Source organism: Oryzias latipes, chromosome 6 (assembly GCF_053564925.1).
Source record: "Oryzias latipes strain Hd-rR chromosome 6, Olatipes_Hd-rR_3.1".
NCBI lineage: Eukaryota > Metazoa > Chordata > Actinopteri > Beloniformes > Adrianichthyidae > Oryzias > Oryzias latipes.
This window is the reverse complement of record NC_136242.1, coordinates 31,114,416-31,138,614: the sequence shown is the minus strand read 5'-3', so window position 1 is coordinate 31,138,614 and position 24,199 is coordinate 31,114,416. Positions and strand designations below refer to the sequence as shown.

Sequence of the window (24,199 nt, the reverse complement as noted above, 5' to 3'; positions counted from 1 at the left end):
GCATTAACCGTTGTGCTATCCTAGGCACTTAAACATTGGGAGTTGGGTCATCTAGACCCACTAGACAGTGCTCTGAACCTTTTTTCTTCAATGATTTGTGAACCTCACTGGTGTCCATGGATTACATGAAATCCTTCCACCTTTATCCACCTTTGTCCTGGTAGGGAGAACACGTCAATGTAAGGGTGGGGTCATCTAAGATAGCACAAGGGTTAAAAATATCTGTGAAAGTAAAAAGATGGTTGTATAACTTTTAAATAAAAACAAAGACAAATTGACTTTATTTTCCAACCAAGAAGTAGCTGATAGCCTCTTGATTTAATTGTCTATTTTCTGTTTTTTTTTCCTTCCAGTTGTTGCACGTAAAAAACATAGTTTGTTCCTCAAGCTCCAAAGACCAGACGGTTGATTAATGTCTGCTTCCCGTCTGTTGCTCATGTGGAGCATAAAGCCCTAGAGCTTTTCGTTATATAACAAAATAAGATTATATTGCAGTCGGCACAAACAGAGCAGCACAGACGACCCTGAGTGTCTGCTCTAAAAAAAAAGCAAAAAAAAAAAACAGACGATGGAACAAAGGGAGTTTTTAAACAGTTAAGATGGATGTGCAGTCTGGCAAGATCGAGTCTTCAGTAATAAAAAGACACCATAGCATGTGTGTCTGCAGACAAAACCAGATCTACTTGGAATAGAGTAACAAAAAAGAAACGTTTTTTAAAAGACTGGAAATCTTTTTCTTTTCAGGAAAGTAAAATCAACACTTAATGTGCCACAAATTCCTGTGGACATCCCCAACTTAAAAAATATATTTTAACAGGAAAATGTTTATTAAAATGATATTTTGCACAAAGAAGGGCAGATTGTTCAAGAGGAGTTTTTTTCCCCAGAGCAGTCAACCTCCTAAACAAAATATGAACCTTCAAAAAAAAAAAAAAGAAATCTGTAACAACTATATACCAATCATGTGCAAAATTAGAAGTCCAGAAAGTGCAACAACGGTTACGTGTAATACACGTATGTATATGTATATATGTATATATCCATAGTTCCATAAATTCTTCTATTTTTCTTCTCTTTTATTCCTTTATTTCTTTTGCCCAAACAGCTGGAGAGCACCGCGCCTTTCGTTGTCACAAGCTTCTTGTGTAACAATGACGATAAAGCATTTCTGATTCTGACGATTTATTTCTTTGTGAAGAAATGTTAATAAAAGAATCAACAAATAAAACAGCACATACTTCATGAAGAACACCTACGTCCAGTTGCTATTTGTATTCCACACAAGTCCTCTTTCCCTTCCCAGAAGATGGGTGGTCTCATCAGTGTTGACTTGTGCTGATTGTGTGGAGAAATGAAAAAAGGTCCTTCTGGTTTGTCTTGATAAACTGTGGGACCAAGTTGTAATTAAGCCTCGAACATTCATTTATCTCCAAACAGGTTTTGATTTTTTTTAGACCAACGAGGCTGCAGACGTTCAGTTCATTGGAGAATATTGGTTTATTCAAGAAAGAATTATTCACTACCAAGGATGTCTTAAGGCCAGACACAGACAAATCAAAGAAGAAAAGCGGTATTAATAATTAGATTTGGTATAATCCAAATCTGGTTGAATGTTTACAGGTTGTTTGGGTCTGATTTAATCCAGATTACTCCAAAAATAAAGGCTAGATTATCTGAACTGTATTTTTAAAATAGCCTTATTATTAATGACTACCAGATTATTTTGAGTTTTCTGTTTATTTCCTATATTTTTCAGTAACCAATGGGCAACTGTGGAGTGGGAAACTCCTTATGAAGAGAGAAAACGACACAAACAACTCTTGAAAAATCAAACCAAGGAGACGGTCTGCTGTGACAGAACTAAACATACAACACAGAAAAACTGACATCAGTTCAAATCCTGTTCAGGTTCAATGAAGGGCTTTTGATTGACAGCTGCTGGAGCAGTTGACTTTGATGCTGCAGTATGGAGAAATATGATAGCAATGTCACATCTGAAAGAGGGCTGCGCTGTGGTATGGTGGTTTGCGCTCTTGCTTCACAGCAAAAAGGCCCTGGTTTGAATCCCAACTGGCACCTTTCTGGACTCTGGCTTCCTTCCACAGTCTAGAAAACATGCTTCATTGTTTACTTGGGGACTGTAAATTGCTCCTATGTCCGTGTGCATGAGTGTGTGTGGCCCTGTGACCGACTGACATGTTCACGGTGGACTCTGCTTTCACCCAACAGTGGCTGAGATAAACTCCAGCAACACGGTGAACCCAAAAAGGATTCAGCAAATTCTGAAGGTGGATGGAGAGCTGAGAGAACAAACCATTGTCCAAGAAAAATGCACCTCCATAGGATTTGTTTTTACAATGAATTGTACATTTATCAAAGTGCATTTTGGGTAGTTTTGGAATTTGGGTCGCTTTGGAAGATGTAATATTCATATAAATGCTCTTGTCTTAAAAGATTGCAAGAAATACACACTTTGCTAGTCTCTTTGCTAACATTGTTTCTGTTTGTTTTGTTGTATTAAATGATTGGAAAATAAAAAACCTTTAAAGAATAGATAAATAGTTTCACACCATCGACTTTCTTCTGGCCTTGGAATGTACATGTCTATATTAAATGAATTGATATTTTTTGATAAATGCTGACTATTTTAAAGTTTAACATATAAACATTAAAGAGTGATCATACTTTTGTAAAATGGATAAAAAACCAGTATTTTGTCCACAGATGAAGAAAAACACAGAAAAAAAGAGATAATGTCCATAATGGACAAAAAAAACTATAGCAGCTTTGATTACAAACGATATTCCAGACTTTTATTTGTGTACAAAATAAATTTACAAACATATCTAACGCTTCAAAGATCTCAACAGGGACACACCTTCAGCTCTGTTCTAAATCAGAAAGAAAATGTGCAGAAAATCAGTCCGAGTGAGTCCTCCCCGCATACAGGATCTATTTGAACTGGTTGTCGATCAGCGTGCCCTTCATCTTGGCCTTCTTGGCTTCTAGCTCCGCCAGCTCCTGCAGCCTCCTCTTGCTCATGCCCTTCCTCTCCAGCTGCTTCTCGATCACCTTCGCGTTCTGCGCGTAGGAGTCCGCCACCTCCCTGGCCTCGATCTCCTCCTCCTCCTCGTCGATGGTGGACACCGTGACGGAGCTGAACTTGCCCATGTCTTTGGTTCTCTTCGTCATCATCACGCGGACCTTCTTGGGGGCTTCGGGCTGCTTCTGGCTGTAGACGCTGGTGTTCCCGAAGCCCTGTCCGAACTTGACGACGGCTCCGTCCACGATGAATATGACCGGGTTGTTCTTCTCCTGGTGCTGGTAAAAGAGCAGCAGGCCGCATTTGCCGCACTTTTTGCGGTGCTGCCGCTCGATGCCCTCGGCGCGCTTGATGTACGTGGTCTCGTCTGCCTCCACGTTGCAGATCTTGTGCGCGTGTTTGGCCACATCGACCACCCTCGCGCGGTCCCGGGGCCTCATGGGAAGCTTCTCCAGCTGGCAGTCCAGAACCAGGACCATCTGCCCGCACAGACAGTAGTAGACATGGAGGGGCTTTTCTCCGTCGTCGTACTCCTCTCGGTCCCGGGTGTCCGAACACACCACACTCCTGGACACGACTTTCGGCATCCTTTCCACGTAATTACGGGAAAAAAAAATACAGGCTAAAAGAGCGTAACTCTCAGGAAATGTACGCCATATCGAAACAAGCAGAAGTGCTTACTACTTCCGGTGTGCGACTGCAGTAGTATTCCCCCCTACTAACTTTTGTTCCGCTCTTGCTATCGTTAGAATTAATCAATTGCCGGTCACTTATTTTCAAGGTTTATAAACATTTCTAATAATTAAAATAATTTAATTGTCCTAATTTTCCCTAAACATATTTCTGGAGCCCACACCAAACAGTTTAATGCTTTAAGACATTTATTCAGAAATTACAGACAAAGTACAAAACACATTTCTCTAGACAACATGGACAAATGGCACGTTAAATCCAAAGGGTGGAAGTGCAGCAGATTCTTCACTGACAACAAGTAGTGTCGCAGGTCTTCCCTTTGCACACGCAGCCAGATGCGCACTTAGTGCAGCCGGATGGGCAGCATGCACAGCAGCCTGGATACAAGGACAGAGGAAACATCAGGGACACGACTGACATTTATCCACATGGAGATTAGACGAAGCAAAAAAAAAATAAAATAAATAAAAAAAAAAAAACGCAAACTGTTGTCACTTGGTGACAGACAGGCCAGGGTGTATAAATCCAAAGATAAAAATATCCACAAAGGATATATTTGGTCACTAAACTTACTTTTCTTGCAGCTGGTGCAGGAGCAGTTTGTGCAGGTGCAAGAGCCGCCGCAGTTGCATTTTCCAGCTGAGCAGAAGAATAATAAATAATTTAAAGAGCCAACAATAACATAAAAACATACCCTAAACCTCAGAGCGCATTAAGATATCACTTACTTTTGGAGCAGTCGCAGGGGTCCATTATTATTTTTCTTTAAAGGCTGCTTGATCCTTTAGAGAGCCGCTGCAGGTCCGTCTGTCAGAGTCGAGTCGGTGTGAATGAATGGAAAGGGGCGGGTCTTTTATAGGGCTCAGAGGAAAACAGAACCGGGTGCAAAACACGCCAGTCACGCTGCAACGGCGCAGATCATTAAAGGTCTGTGCACACGACTTTAGAGAAACACTCAGCTGCGGGAAAACAAATTTTCATCCAAGGACACTTTGTTTTTTAAATATTATATAAGGCTGTTTTCCAGAACAATAAATCCTAAACCTTTTTTCACTCCCGTGAGTTATTTAATAAGTCAAGAGTACTCAAACAGGCGCGAGGAACATTTGTTTTGTTGGCACCTTTTGTGAATAAAAATAATAAAAAAAAGTTTGTCCAAAAGGCTTAATGAGCATAAACAACAGTATAGAATCATACAAATAAAAATGGTTTACATATTAAAACATAAAAAAGGAAGTAAAACATAACATGGCACAAAAAAACAAAACAAAAGTTTTTATCTCCAAAAAATTATCTGTCTATTGAACTATTAGGATTTCCCTAACAAACAATAAAACACTAATCTACTAAATACAAAACCTCGATATCAACTTTTTTAAGTAAATGTCCGTTTACATTATTTTTAAGAATATCCCAATTGTTAAAAGCTGAAGTTTAATTCTGGAAATATCGTGAAAATAAAGGCAATAATATTTAGTGTTGAGTTTAATAAACATTTAAATTTGTTTTACTTTTACAAAACACCTAAAAAAAGGTGATTATCAATTTTTTTTTGGATAATTAGACCAACATTCTTATTTTTTGGGATGTTTGTAGGGGTTTCGTGTGTGCACACGGTCCAAACAGCCTCCTGTTGCCTGCTCGTTCCTCGTGCGGCTCTGCACGCGGACTCCTTTTCTGCGCTCGTGAGCAAACAGGCCATTGTGATGTGCTGCGTTCATGAATCGCGTGTTCTGTGGGGAAATGAGCCAAAAGCGAGCGGAGTGCAAATGGCGAGGCAGCCAAAACCGCACACGAAGAGTTTTCTTTATGTTTTTTGCATCTGTTTAAACACGTCTGATCTAATTTAAACTTTTTCAGACGACGTGAAAATAAAATTATTCAGACCAAAAAGATTTTAAAACGGAAATACAGCGAACACATTTAACCCGGTGAATTACATTAATTTTCTAATAGAGATTAATCAGTTTGTTTGACCTCGGAGACAGTTTCCTCTTTTTGCTCTCGTCACCAATCATTCTCGTCATTATAAATTAAGAAAAAAAATCTTAAAATGAGAAACCACATTTCTAATTCATTTCATTATAAAAGAAATGCCACCAAATTTTGTTGAACCTGCACACTATTTAAAGTAAAATAGAAGTATTCAGTTGATAAACAACATAAACATCACAACGTGAAATGTTTTTTCTGTTTTAGGGTAAGAAAATAATTACCGGTAAATACATTACATTTGTTTTGTTTTTTTAAATCAAACCTAAAAGTAACATTTCAGATGTTTATTTTTTAACTCCTTAAAATTTTGACTTTTAGTACTTACTAACAGGAAATCCTATAGTTGTAAATGCAGTCAAATCTAAAACATACTGGTTGATATTTTTAAAAAAAATTAAAAAACACCAAATCAGCTTTATTGTGTCCTTTTGTTGCATTTAATCTATTGTGTCATGACTTTTTATTGTTCAAACTATGTTTATATACGTCTTTTATGTAAAGCACCTTGTTGATGAAAGGTGGTATAGAAATAAAGATGATTGTAGCTAAAATAAAATATTCCTGTTTGTCAGAAATGCGTGTTTTTCTTAGAAACTTTTCAAAGACAATAAATTTGACTAAACAGGTCTAGAACTGCAATGAGATGATATTCCTGGCATAATAATTTATATGAATATTAGAGAAAAATCAACCAGAACATCAAAGGAAAACGTGTAGATCTTAGGAAATTAAACAAAACAAAAAAATTCAAGGAAATGCATTTCAACATAAAAATACGTCACACAAAAGCATCAAAGTTGAGCTCAGATAACATACAATTCATGACAAATGTTACACGAAACAATGAAATGAAGGAAAGGAGGATCAACTCTTCAGCTTCCAGAGCTCGGCGTGTTCTCATGCAGGCTCTGCAGGGCCAGGTCCGTCCACTTCATCTCCTGCTCCTTCACCGATTCTGTGGACCCGCCGTTGTCCTGCTCAGCTTCAGGAAGTTCACTCTAAAAAAAGAGGAGCAGATCACTTCACGTTATCAAAAAGAAGAGAGGATCGCAGAAGCACACGGTGGACCAAACTGCAGACGAAAAGGAAGAATCAGACACTGAGAGGAACGGCCTGTATATTCTATAGAGAAAAAAAAGATAAGATAAAAACAAATGTTTTGTTCAGTTCTGGTCTAAATTACTGTCAAAATGTGTTTTAATGATGATAACATTAGAAAATAGGCACTGGCCTTAATAAAAAATGCACACCCACAGTAATTTAGACGTCACATTATGATGCTAATCTTTTTTTTTTTTGGCAGAAACTGGCTTTCAATCTTTTGCAACAATCATCGTCCAAAATAATTAGTTGTTTTGAGATCATTTGTACCCTAATTAGATACGTAAAGGAGGGTAAAAATAGGTTTATTATACATCCATAGTTGCAAATTACTTGCTATTATTCAGAGTAAATATGCTGTTAGGTAAGAATCATCTGCTAGGTTTGAAGTTCAATTACATCCAATAATTTCGTTTTTTACAGAATAATTTCACATTGTGGTGTTGACATCATGTGACTCTTTCTGCTCTTTTTTTGTGCATCAACCAATAAAGACAGAGAACTTTTATTGTTATTTCCCCCTAAACCCAAACCAAGTAAAAATAGTCCACAAATCTCAACAGCTCCTCGTCTGAGTTTGTTGCCGCGGTAACCTTGTTACCTTAGTCCAGACTCCGCCCACCTGAGTCACAAGTTTCACTTCGGGTGTGCGGAAGAAGTCATCTTAAAGTGATGATCAGACGTTTTTTTTATCCTCCTATAACTCCAACTGATATTAAATTATCAAATGAGAATTGATCATTTGATGTTTAAAGTTACATTTCCATTACTTGACTGTTTTATTGTTGTTTAAAAGCTACTTACATCTGTTGTACTTTAAATAGCCGAATGCAAAGGTCATCTTGCTTTTTTTTAACCCTTTTTAATTTTAAAGCTGCCGTTTGGTCTAATTTACATGTATTCATCTCTGTATTTGGTTCATTTTATCACTTGGATTTGTTTCAAGAATTATTTCTATCACGGAGAAAATCCTTTTAGAAATCAAGAAATACATAAATGAATAAATGAAATAACGGTTATTAGTCATAACAGCAGAGATTTTTGCATTGATGGACATAATACCCACTTAGCAGGCATAACATTCATGTAATTTACTGATTATTGACTAAAGGCAAGTTTGATTCATTGCTTGAAAAGGGGGTGAGAAGGTTATATAATATTTATTATCACCGTATGCTTATCAGCAGCAACATTTGGCTAAACCCCATGATTTTACTTTATTCTTATTAGGACAAATCTGCTCACATTCATAGTGAACACTGAACTTTTTTTGCCATGGTGAATCCCTCCATCAGAGCACGTTTATCCTGCACACGTGCGTGTAAATAACTCAGGATCTTCCTCTTATCAACGCAAGAACAGATTACTGTAATGCCCTCCTTTCTGGTGTGAAGAAAACCTCTTAATTGCGTGGAACTAGTCCAGGACTCGGCTGCACGGCGTTTGACGAGGACCAGGATGTTAGAATCTCTGCACTGGCTCCCTGTCGGCTGTAGGATTTTCCATCAGACTTGCTTTTAGATTATGAACCTCCCAGAGCCCTCAGGTCCTGCTGAAGGTCCCTAGGGTCAGGACAAAAATCCACGGCGAGGCCTCGTTTAGACTCTACAGGCCTCGTCTGTGGAGCAGCACTGTCCAGGTTTTTAAAAAAGACATTAAGGACACTTCTATTTCAATCAGCTTTTAATTAGATCTCATATGTGGGATGTAGAATTTTGCTCTTACATTTTATTGTATCACACATTTGTTTGATGCTTTTTAACTCTAATTGTACTTATATTTTAGGTGTTTTTTTATGCATTAACTCACTTAAATTTATCATTTTTTTATATTTCAACTTCTCAATTTATTACTTTTACACTTTAGACTGTTTACGAGGGTCTTCTTCCCCTCAGCTGGGGTGTTGTGGCCCTGCTTGTCCTCTGACCTGCCCAGCCTGGTGTGCCCACGCCGGGCAGGTCAGAGGACTCGGGGGTTTGGGGGCTTTAGGGTGGGAGGTGATGGGGATGAGTTGTGCCGCTTGGATGCTCACAACAGGACGACGAGGCGGACGGCGCCTTCTGGGTTCTCTCTTCTTCAGCTTTTTATAATCATTTCTCTTTTATGTGTGTTAGTGTATTTTATAATGAGGCGCTTATTTCAATGTATTATTGCATGAGTGGGGATTGGTGTTTTTGTTTGCTGTTTTAATGAGCTGTTATTTTAACATGAATAAGGTGTTATAGACATAAAATTAATTTGAATATATGAAAACTAAAAAAGTTACAGTTTCAGTCAAATTATTTAGGCCGTTTCAGATAAGACAAAACATTAGGGGAAAAACTGAAGGCTTTTAAACAATTATAATACATGATCCCGGTGAAGGACTTTAGTTGCACCGGCTCGTCACGTGTGAGCGTTTACCAGCGGCACGGTGACGTCTTCGTAGGGCAGCTTGTCTTCCCTCCAAGCGTCATCGGTGAGGTCCAGGACTCTCCCGTCTCGCTGGATTTCGCTGTCCATCTCCAGAGTTCGGCTCCTGGCGGGGGTCCAAACACAGAAAACAGCTAACAGACTGCGGCGTCCACGGCTGATTCAATCTGTATTTTAAAAAACTGCTTAGAAGTAAACACAGAGCAGATCAAGGAGCAGGAGCAGGATGTTTGCGTCAGTGGTGGCGCTTGGTGATGACGGATGAATGCTGCTTTCAAGTGCAAGAGGAAAATACAGAACGCTGGTACTTTTTTTTTCTTTTTTAATATCACAGAGCGTAAGCAGAGCACAGTGAACCAACAAAGTCATTTAGAAAGTGCAACCAGAAAATCAAATATAGAACAGCAAGCAATAGCAAGAGAACACAATTTGTAACACAAGACTTATTTTTCTATCTTTTTGTTCTTTCAGGTTATATTAGTAAGAATTTTACTTTTTGATTCCTCACAGTTAAATAATTAAAACCAAGTAGACTAAAACAATTCTATTAACCTATTGTGAAATTCTTAACACACATGTAGTCTGATATATTTTAAGGATTATAACACCTTTGATGATGGTAATTTACGATGATTTATATCGCTAGGTGCAGAGCGCGACAAAGACTTGGTGAGGTCGTCGGCGCCCACATGACAATGCTTTCTATGGGCTTTGGTGGCATCTAAGTAGCTTTTATATAATGTATATATATTCATATTTCTATATATTTATACATATACATAAATATAAAGTATATATGTATATAATTTCCATACATACATAATTTGTTGCTGTTAAATAAGAGAAGCAGTCAACCTCAAATGCTCAAACTTTAATGAAAAATGCATAGTTGCAGGACTTCTTACAAATAAAAAAATTATTAAAAAGAATTTAAAAAATAATTTTTAAACATGTAGAAGTTTTAGACATCTTTGACATGTAATTTAAATTATTTAGAAAAGCCCAACAATAACTCCATAATAAGTCAATAGTAAGTCAATAATAATAATAAATAATAACAATATATAAATAATAATAATGAATCAATAATAAAGAAATAAATACATCAATTGTCAGTCAATAATAATAATAAATAATAACAATATATAAATAATAAGCCAATAATAATAACAATAATGAATAATAAATAATAATATAAAATCAATAGTAAATAACAATAATAAATGATAACAATAAATCAATATGAAGTCAATAATAATAAATCAATAAGAAGTCCAAAAGTCAACAACAGATTTACTCTTAAAAAAAGAAAAACAAGAAAAACTATAGATTTACTGATTCATGTGAGTGCTCAATTTGAGTAACACAGATGGTATGGTGCCAGGTTTCAAGCGAACAGTCTGGCCTCTTATCAAAATCTGTTTCCACAAAATGTTCTGAACATAGCCCAACTGTATTGTAACCACAGTGATCCATCTGGGTTAGCTCTTTTTATTGCTAAGGCCCATTTTTTCCTTAAGTCGGAATCCAATGGAAACCTGCAAGAAAAGTTCAGTCACTGAGTCAGAAATGTATAAATCTATATTAATATAATAGCCCAGTCCTAGTATACTGTTATATTTATGTCGACAGCAAATTATACGTACATCATGCCTACATGTTGATAATAGCCCTGCAGCATCATGCATGTCAACATGTTTTGTATTAATGAAGCCCCTGCAGCATTAAAATAAATAAATTATAGTTCTTACCTGTGAAATGTTATGCCTTCCTCCTTCCTGGACTCATTCCTCCAATTTTGGCAGTTGAAACCAACACAATGAACTGGGATTTTGCAAAAAATGTGTCCACATGCATGCACTGCAGCAGTGACTTGACCTCACCAAGATGGCCGTGCTCTCCTCCCATGAGGAATCACGTGATGTTTCCTCTAGCGATAGAACTCATTGGTAACTGTGACAAAAATCTCATAAAAACTGTCTCTCTTTCATAAATACAAACTTTTTTTTATTTTAAGAAAAAATATACTCAAATTAATTTAGCTAATCATCAAGGCCCATTTTTAGATGACCCTTCATCATAATAATTTAATAACTAATCTTGGTGAAGATTTGCATTCCTCTGCTTGTGCACAATCTGCGGGCTTTGATCAGTTCTAATTGATTTGTGTGACCAAATTTAGGATTAGAGTTATTTAAATTTTGTGGAGTCACTTGAGTTTCCTCTCAGATCTTCATCATTTGTATGTGTGTGTGCGTGTGTGTGTGTGTGTGTGTGTGTGTGTGTGTGTATGTGCAGGTGAATCCAGATGCTTCCTGTTCTCTGTGTTCCCCCCGATGACAACAGGATGTAGCAGCAGACCATGACTAAAAGGCCAGTGAGACCACACTCGCTTCATTAGGCAGAACCTCAACTCTGTTTCCCATAATAAAAAATCAAATATGTGTAACCAACAAAATATGAACCTTTGTTGTAGTTCATAGTTTGACCTAATGGGGGCAGTGTTGTCATTTCAGTTTATTTTTTTTACATTTATGAAACATTAGAATTTCAGACTTTTTATTTTTATTTTTTACTTATTTTAATTACACATACATAAATCGATGCTAATGTTGTACGTCATAAAAAAAGTGTGATTCTGAAGAAACGCAGGCATTGTCCGTTTTCTCGTGTGATTGTGTGTCTGCAGTGTTTTGTTTTTGACTGCTTTGTCAGTTCTGGATCAGTTGAATTCCTATGAATTCAGCTTCACAGGTCGACTGTGAGCCATCACTGGAAGGAAGCAGGCTACACCTGAACAGGTGTCCTGTAGGAAACTGTGTGGGAGAATAACTGTTTTTTTCTTTTTTCCTTTTCATTGTTGCTCTGACGAGGTCCGTGAAAGCCACAGCACCGTGTCACGCTATGTGTGACACATAAAACTAAGTGTACCGCAAATAGAAGATTCATTTACATTCCAACTGTTTTACATTTTACATCTGTTTCCTTTTACAACGATGGTTTGTGTAAAAGGTCTAAAATAAAAACTTTGCAGAGAGGGGGGATTAAAGAAAGGAAAAAAGAAAAAAAAAGTCTGATTTTAGCCCTTTTTTCTGTAATTCATAATCTGTTGCTTTTATAGGTAACAGGTTTATGAGTAACATAAAATGACACCAATTATGAGAGGCTGAGACTCTTTAAAGAGGAAAACTCCTCATTGAAGGAATTCACGCACCCGAGGCAGAAAAGTCTTTTCACTGAATAAACACGAGTCGAGTTTTGTATCACTGTTAGGCTGCACGGTGGTGTAGTTAGTGGTCAGTCGCTTCACAGCGTGAAAGCCCTGGTTTGAATCCCGACAGGGACTTTTCTGCGTGGAGTTAGCGTGTTCTCCTCGTGCATGTGTTTTCTGTGGCGCTCCAAGTTCCTCCCACAGTCCAAAAACAGGCGTCATAGGTTAACTGGTGATTCTAGAATGTGTGTAAGTGTGCGGCAGACTGACGACCTGTCCAGGGTGCACCCCACTTTCACCCACTGGTAGCAGGGATAGGCTCCAGCAACCCTGGAACCCCCCCAAAAATTAAGGAATTAAGCAGGTTCAGAAGATGGTTGGATGGACTTTATTACATCTGAATTATGATTTTTGAGCTGGTTAGTTAAAATGTATCTTATTCAACATGTTTTGTTCATTCACATTTTAAAGCAGAAGTGTCCAAACTTTTTGTTGTGGTGGAAATGTTCGTAATTCTTGTAACTATCTTAATAACATGAAGGAGCTGTTTAATGTACAGTTTGTTGCAACAGCTTACTTTTAACTGCTTTCCATATACAAATACATCAAAATATGTTATTTTTTTAAATCAATTTCTTGTGAAACTTTAACATTTCATTCCCAGGTAGCTTGTCGTAGAGACTATGTCATCATGGTGAATATGATCTATGCAATTCAGCCAACCACAATCAAGAAATAGACACACCTTTTTTATAAAGTGCTGGGGGCCGCATAGTATTTGTTCTATAGAAGGAGCCTGAATGTGAGTTTGGCCAATGAGCCAGACTTTGGACAGGCCTGTTGTATTGTGTTGTAACCCTTGTGCTATCCTAGGCACTTTAGCATTGGGAGTTGGGTCATCTAGACCCACTAGACAGTGCACTGAACCTTGTTTCTTCAATTATTTGTGATCTTCACTGGTGTCCATGGATTACATGATATCCTCTCCACCTTTATCCACCTTTGTCATGGTAGGGAGAACAGGTCAATGTAAGGGAGGTCGTCTCAGACGCCATCTTAACCTGTCATCACACAGAAACCCTTTTTTAAGTTGGACACAATCTTCAGACGTAAGTCTGTTTAATTCATTTTTCTATCATTTTAATAATCGTACAGAAGCAGTTTGTGCTTGGACTGTGATGCACACACTAAACTGGTTTTGGTTCTTTAAAATATTACATAGGCGTCCTGTTGTGTTTTTTTTTCTTTTTTCAAGCTGACACAATTTCCTGAACTATTTCTGAAATTTGGTTTCAACATGCTTCGGTCAGAAAACCACAGACACAAACGACAAAAATATGCTCTGTTACCTGTTTTTTAATGGACTATTAAGAAAACATGCAAGAAAGAACTTCCTGATGACCAGAAAATGTACATATTTAAACAAATATGTTGGTATTGTTGAAGCTTTGATTTACTGTTCATACTTCAGGTTGTGAACAATTCAGAAAACAAATACTAAGTTTTTGAAAACTTGATTAAAGAAATCAAACAATGTTTGGTCAATTTGATTTCTTTTTGTAATTCAAACTGCAAAAGGATGATTATGCGGAGCCCCTAAAGGGCCATTGATGAAAAAAAAAATGGAGGAAAAAAAAATTTGAAGTAAAAAACAAAAAAGTTTGAAGAAAAAAAAAAAACCTAACTGGTGCAAACCAGTTAGTTTCAGGTGCGCACCTGATACTAACTGGTTAGTAACAGTTAGTATCAGAAGATATCAGATGGTTGACCTGCTTGCTCCTTGTAGGGATGGGTATTGTTAAGGTTTTAACGGTACTACTACTCTCATCGATACTGCTTATCGATCTGGTATTTTAACGGTACTCTTATCGATACTTTTTGAGGACGAAAAATAAATAAATAAATAACAAATTAAGAACATAAAGCATTTTATTTACTCATTGTGCAACAACAGTGTTTTGTTTAACAAAAAATTTTACTTTATCCATGAGAATGTTCCAGACAGGATATTCATTTTAATTATTTAATCTAATTATTTTTTATTTTTTATGAGCGTGATTTTTCCTTTGATCTTTTGTCCATTTTCCACAACCTTGAATAGACTTTTCTGTCTGTCAAACACCCAGAGTTAAGTTAAGTTAAGTGAGATGATGGAAACAAATTCACTTTGATGCAGACTCCTTTTTATTTTTATTTTTTTTTAATCCAGTAAACCCAATAAATCATATTAATTTTATGGATGACAACTATCATTAGTCATTAATTATTATTAAGTATCAGGAAGCAGCTGATAGTTTGTCACGGGTCTGGAATCATAAGCGGTGAATCTAAGCCCCGCCTCTCTACCTGTTTGTTTTGTGTAGAACACGCCGCTCCAGCGTGTTCTTCACAGACAGCGCAAGATACGGTCATCGTAGCAGCAAGGTGACAGCATGGTAGGGGCTCCTTGATGCAAACTTCATTAATTTTACGCAGAAACGGGTGTTCTTAGTCTAGGGCGCTCACGTGTCCCCTACGAGATCGCCACTGACTGTGTGTGCGCTGCCTTGTCTTGTGTGTGTGCGCGCGCGGCGCGTGCTGTCTGAACAACAGCCCCGCCCCCCGTGCACACGAATAGACAGACGCAGCTCTCCGCTTCAACGAGAATACCGAAATTAATATCATCATTAATTAACGGAAAATTGACTGACTTGGTGCGTTAAATATGGCAGATAACGCTTGTGGGACACAAAAAAAGAAAACAAAAAAGTAACTTCTCCAGTACCGATAGCAGAACCGTTCAGGTCAGATCTTAACGATACTGCGGTCTTGAAGAATGTGGCCCCGGGGCTGGTTCAATACCGGGGCACGGTACCCATCCCTAGCTCCTTGTGCACCAAGTAGCTACAGTTGTCTTGAGAATGGCTAAAGTTGAGTATATGCACTTTATAAACTTTCTAAAAACACGAAAATACTGGTGCGCACCTGATGCTAACTGGTGCGCACCAGTTATTTTTTTTACTTCAAAGATTTCTTTTTTACTTCAATTTTTTTTTTCATCAATGGCCCTTTAGGGGCTCCGTATGATTACAATGAGGCAAAAAAAAGAATAAAAACTACAAATATGAATGCTAAGCTAAGCTGCTTTTTTTAACTATTCCTTTTTTTCCCTTCAAAATATGGTTACTCCAGTTTAGAGTCACAGGGTTGCTGGAACTTATCCCAGGCGGGGTTACACCCGGGACAGGTTGTCAGTCCACATGAATACCCACAACCCCACGTGTTTACATCATAGAGGATTTAAAGTCTCTGTTCCACCTTTGAAACATACTGTTGGGAGGAAAATCCCACACATCCACAGACAGAACATGCAAACCAAAACCCAACCGGGATTCGAACCACGACCTGTTCGCTGTGAGGCAACAGCGCTACATCTTCTGTAGGAAGGTCTAACTGGATTTGTGTTCATAGTCTTTATATCAGTTCCTGCTGTGCACTAAACTGTATTTATGGAATAAATGGAGCTTTTACAGAGTTTGGAGTAAATAACTGTCTGTCTGTCTGGACTGCATTCTTCACAGCAGGCTTCTTCAGTAGATTTATTTTCATGCAACAGTTTTTTGTTGTTGTCGAACATTACTGTTGTCCGCTCTGGCTTCATGAGCGACTTTGTAAATTGCGACCGGCATGGAATTGCATTGAATGCAAAGACTTCCTTGGAGCCTGAAAGGCAGCCTTGTGTTCATCCTCCCCCCCCTTTTTCTGCTCTGCAAACATGCAAATACCTGCACCATGTTAGTCATGCAAATGCTTCATATGGTTTATGACAAAGAGCGGTACAGGTGCAACCAGAGGTTTACATATGGTTTAAAAAAGAAGGGAAACTTTTCCCCCCTCTGTGCTTTATAAAATGTCATGTTAATCTTTCCTGTAGTTGACATGTTAGGAAAAAGATGCTTCAAACTAATAGGATTTATTTTTTTTCGAACAGTTAAAAACACATAATAATCCATCTGCAGTTTTAAAAACAAAGGACAATAATTCAAATATTGTTTTGCCCAAAGAGCTTTCTGATTGGCTCATTTGGTTTATATGGAGGGACCTTTCAATACATGTTGAAGCTGAGGTGAATAATATTTTACAGTTAAATAAGGAAACTTTTAGTGATTTACTTTTATCTCATTTTTAGATGAAAATATAAGCAGTGACTTCTCATTTACCTCAGTTGGATTAGACAAAAAGAAGTTAAAAAAAGAAGACTTTAATAATTAAAAACTGCACAAAGTTTAGGTACTTTAGAGCTAAAACAAATGACTGTTTTGTTAATTTTCCTACTAATTAATCCGCTCGTGTCCGATGTTTTGGGCCACTGGTTAAATTCTGTTTCAAGTCAGTTTTATTCTACATAAAAACATTAAAAATTGACTCAAAAGTTGTTGTTGTTTTTTTCAAATTTAACCTTAAAAAACCTTCAAACACACACAGAAAATGTTTTTTTTCATGAAAATGTTTGGAGATGGTCAGATAAACTTCAATCCCTGTTGCGTTTCAGTTGAAGACGGATGAAGAAGAGTCAGATGACGCTGCGCCTTCAACTCTCCAACAGGAAAAAAAAGCAGAAAGGTTACATTATTTAAAAAAAACTGTTTTGGGGGGCAAACTTTATGCTTTGAATAACTTTTATGGTCCCAAAGGTAGTGTGAGTTACAGAAATAGCAGGTTTTTTTTTTTAATTATTATTATTCTTTGTTTTGTTGCACAGGGAGTCAGATAAAAGCTGGTGTGGCCATCACCGCTGACAGCAAAAGCCCCGAGCCTCCCTTCATTTGCATAGATACCGTCCTTGCTTCCGGACTTCTTAAAAACTTGCATGCTCTGTGTGTGATGCAAGTCAACTTTTACTTCCTTAGTTCCTCTATCCCAGCGCACATAGAGGAACCGAGCGTCCAGCGGCTGCTCTTACTGTCAGCACCAAACGTCCTTTTCAGCTCCCAGCCTCCAAACCATGATCAGATGATAGAAGATACTTTCTCTTTATTTTTTTGTAGAGCAGAAGCGACTCGCGTCCGACGGTAAGTGTTTGTGATGCGTGTTTGTGATCTTGAACGGCTGGTTGGCGTCAAAGTTGTCTGCGCGCTGAAGACGGGAAGTTCGCTTTTTTTTTCCCGCTGCTGCGCGTATGCAGGGCTGCAGACGGCGGACCGACTGCCACGCGGCCGGCTGCGGCTGCAGCCGCGGCGTCTGCAGGTGCACGGCCGGCCGGCTCGGAACCTGGAACTTGAACCTCGGAAGGTGGAGGTGAGCTGCAACTACACCTGCAGCTGCAGCTCACCTCCACCTTCAAAATAAAAGACTTATTCAAAAAACCTTTTCACACCAGATCTAAGCCTTTTAGTCTATTTAACTCATATATATATATATATATATATATATATATATATATATATATATATATATATATATATATATATATATATATATATATATATATATATATATTTTTCCAAAGTGAGGATGTTGTTGGTAGAACCATTGGGAGACCTCATGAGGAAACGGTTCTGGACTGTGGTCTTGGCTTTTGCCGAGCAGAAGAAGGATTGGCTTTGTCCAGCTCACAAAAGCACCTTGTGTTTTGAATTTTAATAGATAGGGAGGCAGCAGGCACACAGGGAGCACCACTACTGCCTTTTTCATATTTATGATGGACATCAAGTCCTAAAGTTCACTCAAACTGTGTTCATGTTGCTCAGATTCTGTGGAAATGACATTAGACTCGGTTTATGTTAAAGTCTCACTGGTTTGTAATGATGACGCCCATTATGGCTTTGACTTTTGAGGCCTTTTGGTTGTAGTTTTGGATTATTTGAACATTTCGGCTTCCATTTGACAATATCATGTCTTTTTTTTTAAATCTTAATGGAATAACAGTTTGTTGATTTTATTCATTTTAAACTGAATTTTGTCCTTTTAAGTTTTATGAAAACAGATGTCCTCAGTGTTAGATGGAAGGGAAACAAGAGCTTTCTGAGTCTTGTTTTGGCTTTTCTGCAATATTAGACGTTGTTTTTGTTTATTAATGCCTATTTTTTGAGGGGAGTTTAAAGGTGAACGTGGGAGGAAATGCTCATTTGTGTAAATACAGTGAGTTGTTATACGGCTGCAGGTCAGCGAGGGCTCATGGGAATAGAAAAGGAGGAAATGGCTCACACCACGATCTACGCTTCGTTTGTTTTTACTTTGAAACTGACGTGAAAAGACAAAGTTAAAGTGAAACTCTGATCTCAAAAAGGAAAACTGTCCGTTTGCTGCATTTAGTGTTAAACAGAAATAGTTTGAATCTGTTTGAGCAACATGTAAACTATTTTATAATCTAAGTGTTTGGATTCTTTTCAGTCCTTAAATGCAATTTTATTTGTTGATTTTGGTTTTGTAATGAGGAACAAATGTCAGTGAATAAAAGCGGTGCTGTCTTAAAGGTGAGAATGAGGTATTTGGGTTAATCTTTACCTGTCTATTGACAATGGCTGCTCCTGACTAAGATCTCAATCCTTCAACCATGTGTACTTTTGATAAACATTTATAAGGCTATCATTATCAGCAAAACCAATCTGACTTTCTCTTTTCCTTAAATGTAAAGATTTGCAGCTCTTTTGGATAATCAAACGAGGCTCAGAGCGTTGAGACTTTGGACTGTGATAAGTTCCTGGCTGTGGCTTATGGCCGTCGAGCGGGACTCTGCTGTGGAGAGCAGTAATGATGGGGTTTGTTATCTGGACAGAAGCCGTCTCTCTCTGGATGAGCAGAATTAAGTTCATTCACATCTATGAGGAAACGGATTTTGGTTAAATTTGTCTCCCATAATCTGAGTTCAGAGCATTAGAAACAGAAACACAATTTTTTATTTTAGGTTTTCCAAATCATAAACTAACTTTTCTTGATTAATTGTTGTACTTAAAATATGTTTGTATTCTTAATTTATCCAGGGTTTGTAAATTAAAAATGTATTTTGAGCATCTTGCTGGACAGGAAACTATTGGAGCTTTAAAGGCCGTGTCACATAGCCACCATGTACATTTTGCGCATATTGCACGGAGGAAAATTGGTCATACGGGAATAATGTTACTGTCCCAACAGGCAAACCTGCCACAGTCTAGGGGAGATGATCACAAAGTGGCGTAACAGCCATAACAATAGACGTGGAAAAAGTGAGAAAAGTTGTGGCCTTTTCACAGACGTATCACAAAAACCACCTTAAAACCATGGAAGAAGTACAAATAAACTAGAGCTGTATGGGTAACAGCAATGAGTTTAGAATTGATTCGATTCACCAGAGCCTGGATCTATTCAATTTACAATTCTTTCAATAATTTGAATTCAAATTTGAATTTACACGGTTTACACATTTAGACATATTGGTATAGAAATACAATAATAATCTTTACATGTTTTCAAGATATTCAAATGAATCTGACACAGTTCATGTACTGTAAAATGTATTAGTGAAATAATAAACCAATGAGATTGTTAACACCATACAATGTTGCTTGGTTTCGGAGAAGCTCAGACAAAAATCTGCAGATCACTAACACTGTAACGTCTCTAAACTGTTCATATTACAAAAATAAGTGTTGTGCCTCTCAGAGCTGCCTTTCAGTTTGGCCACTAAGTGGAGCTCATGCTATTGCATTACACTTTATGCAAAAAATGGTGCTTTACACCACAAATTGTTACTTTAAAATATGTTAAGTACATAAAGCTGTTCATTTAGTCATCAATGTATCTTTAGGTCGAACAAGCGTTAGCATCAGCCATCCTGTGGGAAATTCCATTATAGCATCAAGCTAGCGGAATTTAGCTTTGCTGCTGTTATGTGTTTGTTCACCGGAAAAGGAAAGGCATAAAAGATCCATCTCTACTTTTATGGAATGATTATTGATTTATTAAGCTTGGATCGATTCAGATTGATTGATCGATTTTATGAACCCAGCCCTGAATAAACCACTCAAAGAGCGTGTAAATTGACGTAGAACATGAACTGTGGGAGATTATTGCGCTGTTCATATGCAATTCATTAGTGATTCATGCATCAATTGTGTAGCTTGATATAATATGCTATGTACGTGATATAAAAATTATACATCGGTTGTTCATGCGTGAAAAGCCTGTTCGACATACGTGGAACGGTCGTGGAAAGCTACAAATTTGTGTATGCATCTTGCAAAAGTAGCAAACAATTCTGCAAGATTTACGTAATAATTAAGGGCTAATGGGCGACGAAGTGTGCATTATCATTTTTTAACGCACGCCGTGGAAGCCTGAACAGTCCGACACGAAGCGGAGGACGGTGGCTTCCACGGCGTGTGTTAAAAAGTGATGATGCACACTTTGAAGGCCATTAAGGCCCGCTTAGACCATGGTCACTTACAAAATAAATAAATATTAACTGTAATTTAGTCTGTAATTCTTGTTTTTTTTCCGATTTGGATAGCTTTTTTCACGAAAAGCGGACTATTGTTACCTACCGTGACAACGCGCCGCTGCAGTCAAGGTTCGGCAATATATCTAAGCTGATCGTCCCGATGGGTTGAATAAAGCATCAGTTCAGAGAGAAGGTTAGCGCTTGTTTTTGTCCAGATGATGAAGATAAAAGTTGTTATAAAGAGGCCGGCGCAGTGATTCAGAACATTTAAGATAGGTGACCTGAACCTCTTTTTGGCGCTGCGGTTATCACTGTGCGTTATCACTTTTTAATGCACACCCGGCAGCCAATCAGAATCCAGTATTCACCCGGACCATGGTATAATTGCAAATAAACCATGTAAAATACGAGTAAACCCACTAATTCTCAACCGAACAAAACGTTTGAACAGCTCATAACCAAATTCACATAAAGACCTGTCGTCCGAAACTTTTGACGGACATCTGCGCACTTCGACGAATGAAAAATACAAAAAGCATGCATGAATTACGTATATCAGGTATGAGTCCCCAAAGACCGAATGCAGGAAACAAAAAGTGTACGGAGTGAGTGTGTGACACGACCTTAACACTATGCTCTCTTATCAGCTCAGCTCAGTTAAACCCTGCTTGTCCAATCACCCAGGAGGCCAGTGTTACTGCCGGATCCATAGGAGGAAGTTTGTTAGTATAAGCATGGCTGTGGATCTTTTCCAGGACTGATCCTGACTGGGGGTTTCAGCTGGAAAACATGGTTTGCTGCACTCGGCCGGTTAAGTCGATTATTAACTCATCTCAAAAGCCTAAAAGAATGAAGTTTATTCTAAGGTCTCAACAAAACTTACTAGTAAACATAATAAAGGTGTGTTTTTTTTAGTGTTTGTGTTTTATTTTTAGGTTATTTTTCAAAAATGTTGCTTCTGTCATGAATTTTCAACTATATCTTATTAAATATTTCATGAAACCTTGCAGTTTCAGATCATTTGCAAGTCAAAAATATAAAGGAAGGTTTTCCTGCAAATAGATTGATTTTAGCCTTCATCTATTCTTATAAATAATTTTTTCAAGCCATTCTTTTTGGCTTATTAAGAAATTGCAAAAATAGTGAGTTATTAATGAGCTTAATCTTCCCAATATTTTGTCCAAGCTTAATTAAAAAAAAAAAACAACACTATTATATACTTAAATTCGGAGGCAATATCCACCATTCTTATCTTTGGGAACAAAAAAGTTGGAATATTTTTTTATCAGTAAAGCCTGAAACAGGTTGAGCCCACTTCCATTATAATTGCATCTTTTTCGTTTAAATTCCGCACTGGGGTCATCCCGGCAGCAGGCCAGAAGCCGGTTGCAGTAAAACGATGAGTGAGCACAAATATCCCAGGTATTTATAAAAAGAGGAATGTGGGGCTGTTTTAAACCCTGTGAGTTTACAGTTACACAATGCTGGAGGTCAAACCGAAACACTGCAGGAGTTGGAACAGATAAAACAGAAGCAGACCTCTGCACAGACCATAAATATGAATTTAAAAACAGAAGTCACAAAGAAGTCTCTCAGCATTCTTTTTTTTTAGCTTTAAAATGTTAAATTCTAAAGCTAATGTTAGCAAATGTTAAATTTGGATTAAATCCTAAAACTAAATCTCAGAAGCAGATTTTTACCAAATCCCCATAAAGCCGGTTTATCCAAGAGGCCGGGTTTTCAGTTTAAGTGGCTGAAGATCTCAGAGACATTTCTGTCGTCTATTCCAAAACAAACAAAGTCTTAAAAAGAATTCCAAACTAAATCTTATTTTTAGATTGGCAGCCAGATACATCTGGAAATAAAAAAGAGCCGAAAATACAAACACAAAATAAAACAACAAGAACATTGTCCTCATTACTGAAAACCAGAATTTGCACTGAAAAGGACTGTTGTGAAACCATCGTAGTTTCTACTTTAGTTTATGTGGTGGCCTGAAAAAGGATGAACTGTCATTTAGTCGATAGTTTTAAAAACATCAATGAGCATCAGGTGTTTGAACCTGCTGTGTACACGAGGAAGATGAGAAGAGTTTGCAGGATGCAGAAGAAGATGTGGAATCATTTGGTTTACTATTGGTTTATTTTTATCCTTTAGTTTTGATCAGGGAACAAATAGATAAAAACAATAATAACAACAGGAGATACTTTTTTTTCTTCTCATCTAGCAGCTAAATACTTAAACAAATTCAAAGAGGCCAACAACAAAGGAAATAACTTTGACAATAAACGTTACATTTTAATTTCAATGATGTCTACACCTAATTTAGTGAAAAAAGTTAAAAATAAATAGTATTAACATCAGAAATTTGACAATCTTTTAGCATAATGTTTAAAAAGATTAAGGATAAGTGGAAATTTTAGAGATAGAGGGACATTTTTTAACCCTTGAGAAACCATGGGGTCTAATATTTAATTTTATTTATTTCCATTCTATTATATTTTGTTTTTTGTTTTTATTTTTCATATTTTGGCCATGGTTAAATGCTGCTACCCTACATTGCAATTTAACTGAAAGAAATATGGTTAAAAATGTGGATTTTTGTATAATTTTACACGTATTGTGTCCAAAATATCGGCTTGTTCTGAACAAAGGCAGGAATAAGGTTTAGTAAAAAGATGAAAAAAGTTCATAAGGTGGAAAAAAAACTGATAATCAATAATTGATGTACCAGAAAATGGAAAACTGAAAGTAAAGGTGAAAAGTCAGAGAAGATGGGAATACTAAAACCAAGGTGATGCAGTGCGTGTGAGATGTTCTTGAGAGTTAAGCTATTTTAAGAATCCTTATTTATGGTTTTATTCAATTTCAACATCACGGTCCCCAATGTGAAGCCACTGGTTTGGGCGTGTTTTTAAGCTCTTAAGATTTTTAAGTAAAGTTGTACTTGTATTTTAATTCTGCTCTATGGGTTATGTGTTGTTTATAGTGTTAACATTTAGACCTCATCTCTGCAAAAGAAAAAATCAATTCTACCGCAAAAAATGTCTTTATGCACTTTAGTGATTGATTTAATCAAAGGAAAAGTGATAATACTGTAAAAAAAAGATAAAAACCCGATCCATTTTTCAGGCCATGACATCACTTGATTTTAAGATACTTTTAACAGTTTTTAAATGACTTAACGGTCTTGCGCCTTCTTAATAATCGGATCTTTTAAGTAAAGTAAAGTATGAACCTTCGATCCTGAGATCCCCTGTCCGATTGTAAAAACCAAAATTACGGAGAAGCATCTTTTCAACACTATGGCCCCCGTTTATGGAACAGTCTGGAACAGTCATTAATG

General features: G+C 37.3%; 4 protein-coding genes and 1 long non-coding RNA gene across 6 annotated transcripts in view; 1 reads left to right on the top strand and 4 right to left on the bottom strand.

Annotated features, from left to right (window-relative positions):
* Window positions 1-2,786: 2,786 nt before the first annotated feature.
* On the bottom strand, window positions 2,787-3,630 carry steep1 (STING1 ER exit protein 1). Its single transcript, XM_078949016.1, has one exon. It carries the CDS (start codon window positions 3,628-3,630, stop codon window positions 2,953-2,955), a length of 678 nt encoding a protein of 225 aa, XP_078805142.1. The 3' UTR covers window positions 2,787-2,952.
* Window positions 3,631-3,906: 276 nt separating this feature from the next.
* On the bottom strand, window positions 3,907-4,564 carry mt2 (metallothionein 2). The gene is made up of 3 exons (NM_001104785.1): window positions 4,465-4,564; window positions 4,310-4,375; window positions 3,907-4,113 (listed from the first exon to the last, which is right to left on the bottom strand). The coding sequence occupies exons 1-3, from the start codon at window positions 4,487-4,489 to the stop codon at window positions 4,022-4,024; spliced, it is 183 nt and encodes a 60-aa protein (NP_001098255.1). The 5' UTR covers window positions 4,490-4,564; the 3' UTR covers window positions 3,907-4,021.
* A 1,581-nt stretch (window positions 4,565-6,145) lies between these two features.
* anapc13 (anaphase promoting complex subunit 13) lies at window positions 6,146-9,513 on the bottom strand. The gene is made up of 2 exons (XM_078949017.1): window positions 9,236-9,513; window positions 6,146-6,729 (listed from the first exon to the last, which is right to left on the bottom strand). Exons 1-2 carry the CDS (start codon window positions 9,332-9,334, stop codon window positions 6,604-6,606), a joined length of 225 nt encoding a protein of 74 aa, XP_078805143.1. The 5' UTR covers window positions 9,335-9,513; the 3' UTR covers window positions 6,146-6,603.
* A 587-nt stretch (window positions 9,514-10,100) lies between these two features.
* On the bottom strand, window positions 10,101-11,131 carry LOC144992492 (uncharacterized). The gene is made up of 2 exons (XR_013656480.1): window positions 10,996-11,131; window positions 10,101-10,782 (listed from the first exon to the last, which is right to left on the bottom strand). It is a non-coding gene; the product is annotated as an uncharacterized LOC144992492 (long non-coding RNA).
* A 6,189-nt stretch (window positions 11,132-17,320) lies between these two features.
* The window catches only part of plcg2 (phospholipase C, gamma 2), a 42,184-nt gene continuing 35,305 nt past the window's right edge, over window positions 17,321-24,199 (top strand). Inside the window, exon 1 of one of the 2 annotated variants that reach the window (XM_023956050.2) lies at window positions 17,321-17,506. The gene's annotated coding sequence lies outside the window, so the exon portion shown is untranslated. The remainder of the gene's footprint in view (window positions 17,507-24,199) is intronic. The other variant, XM_023956051.2, reaches the window with a different exon arrangement.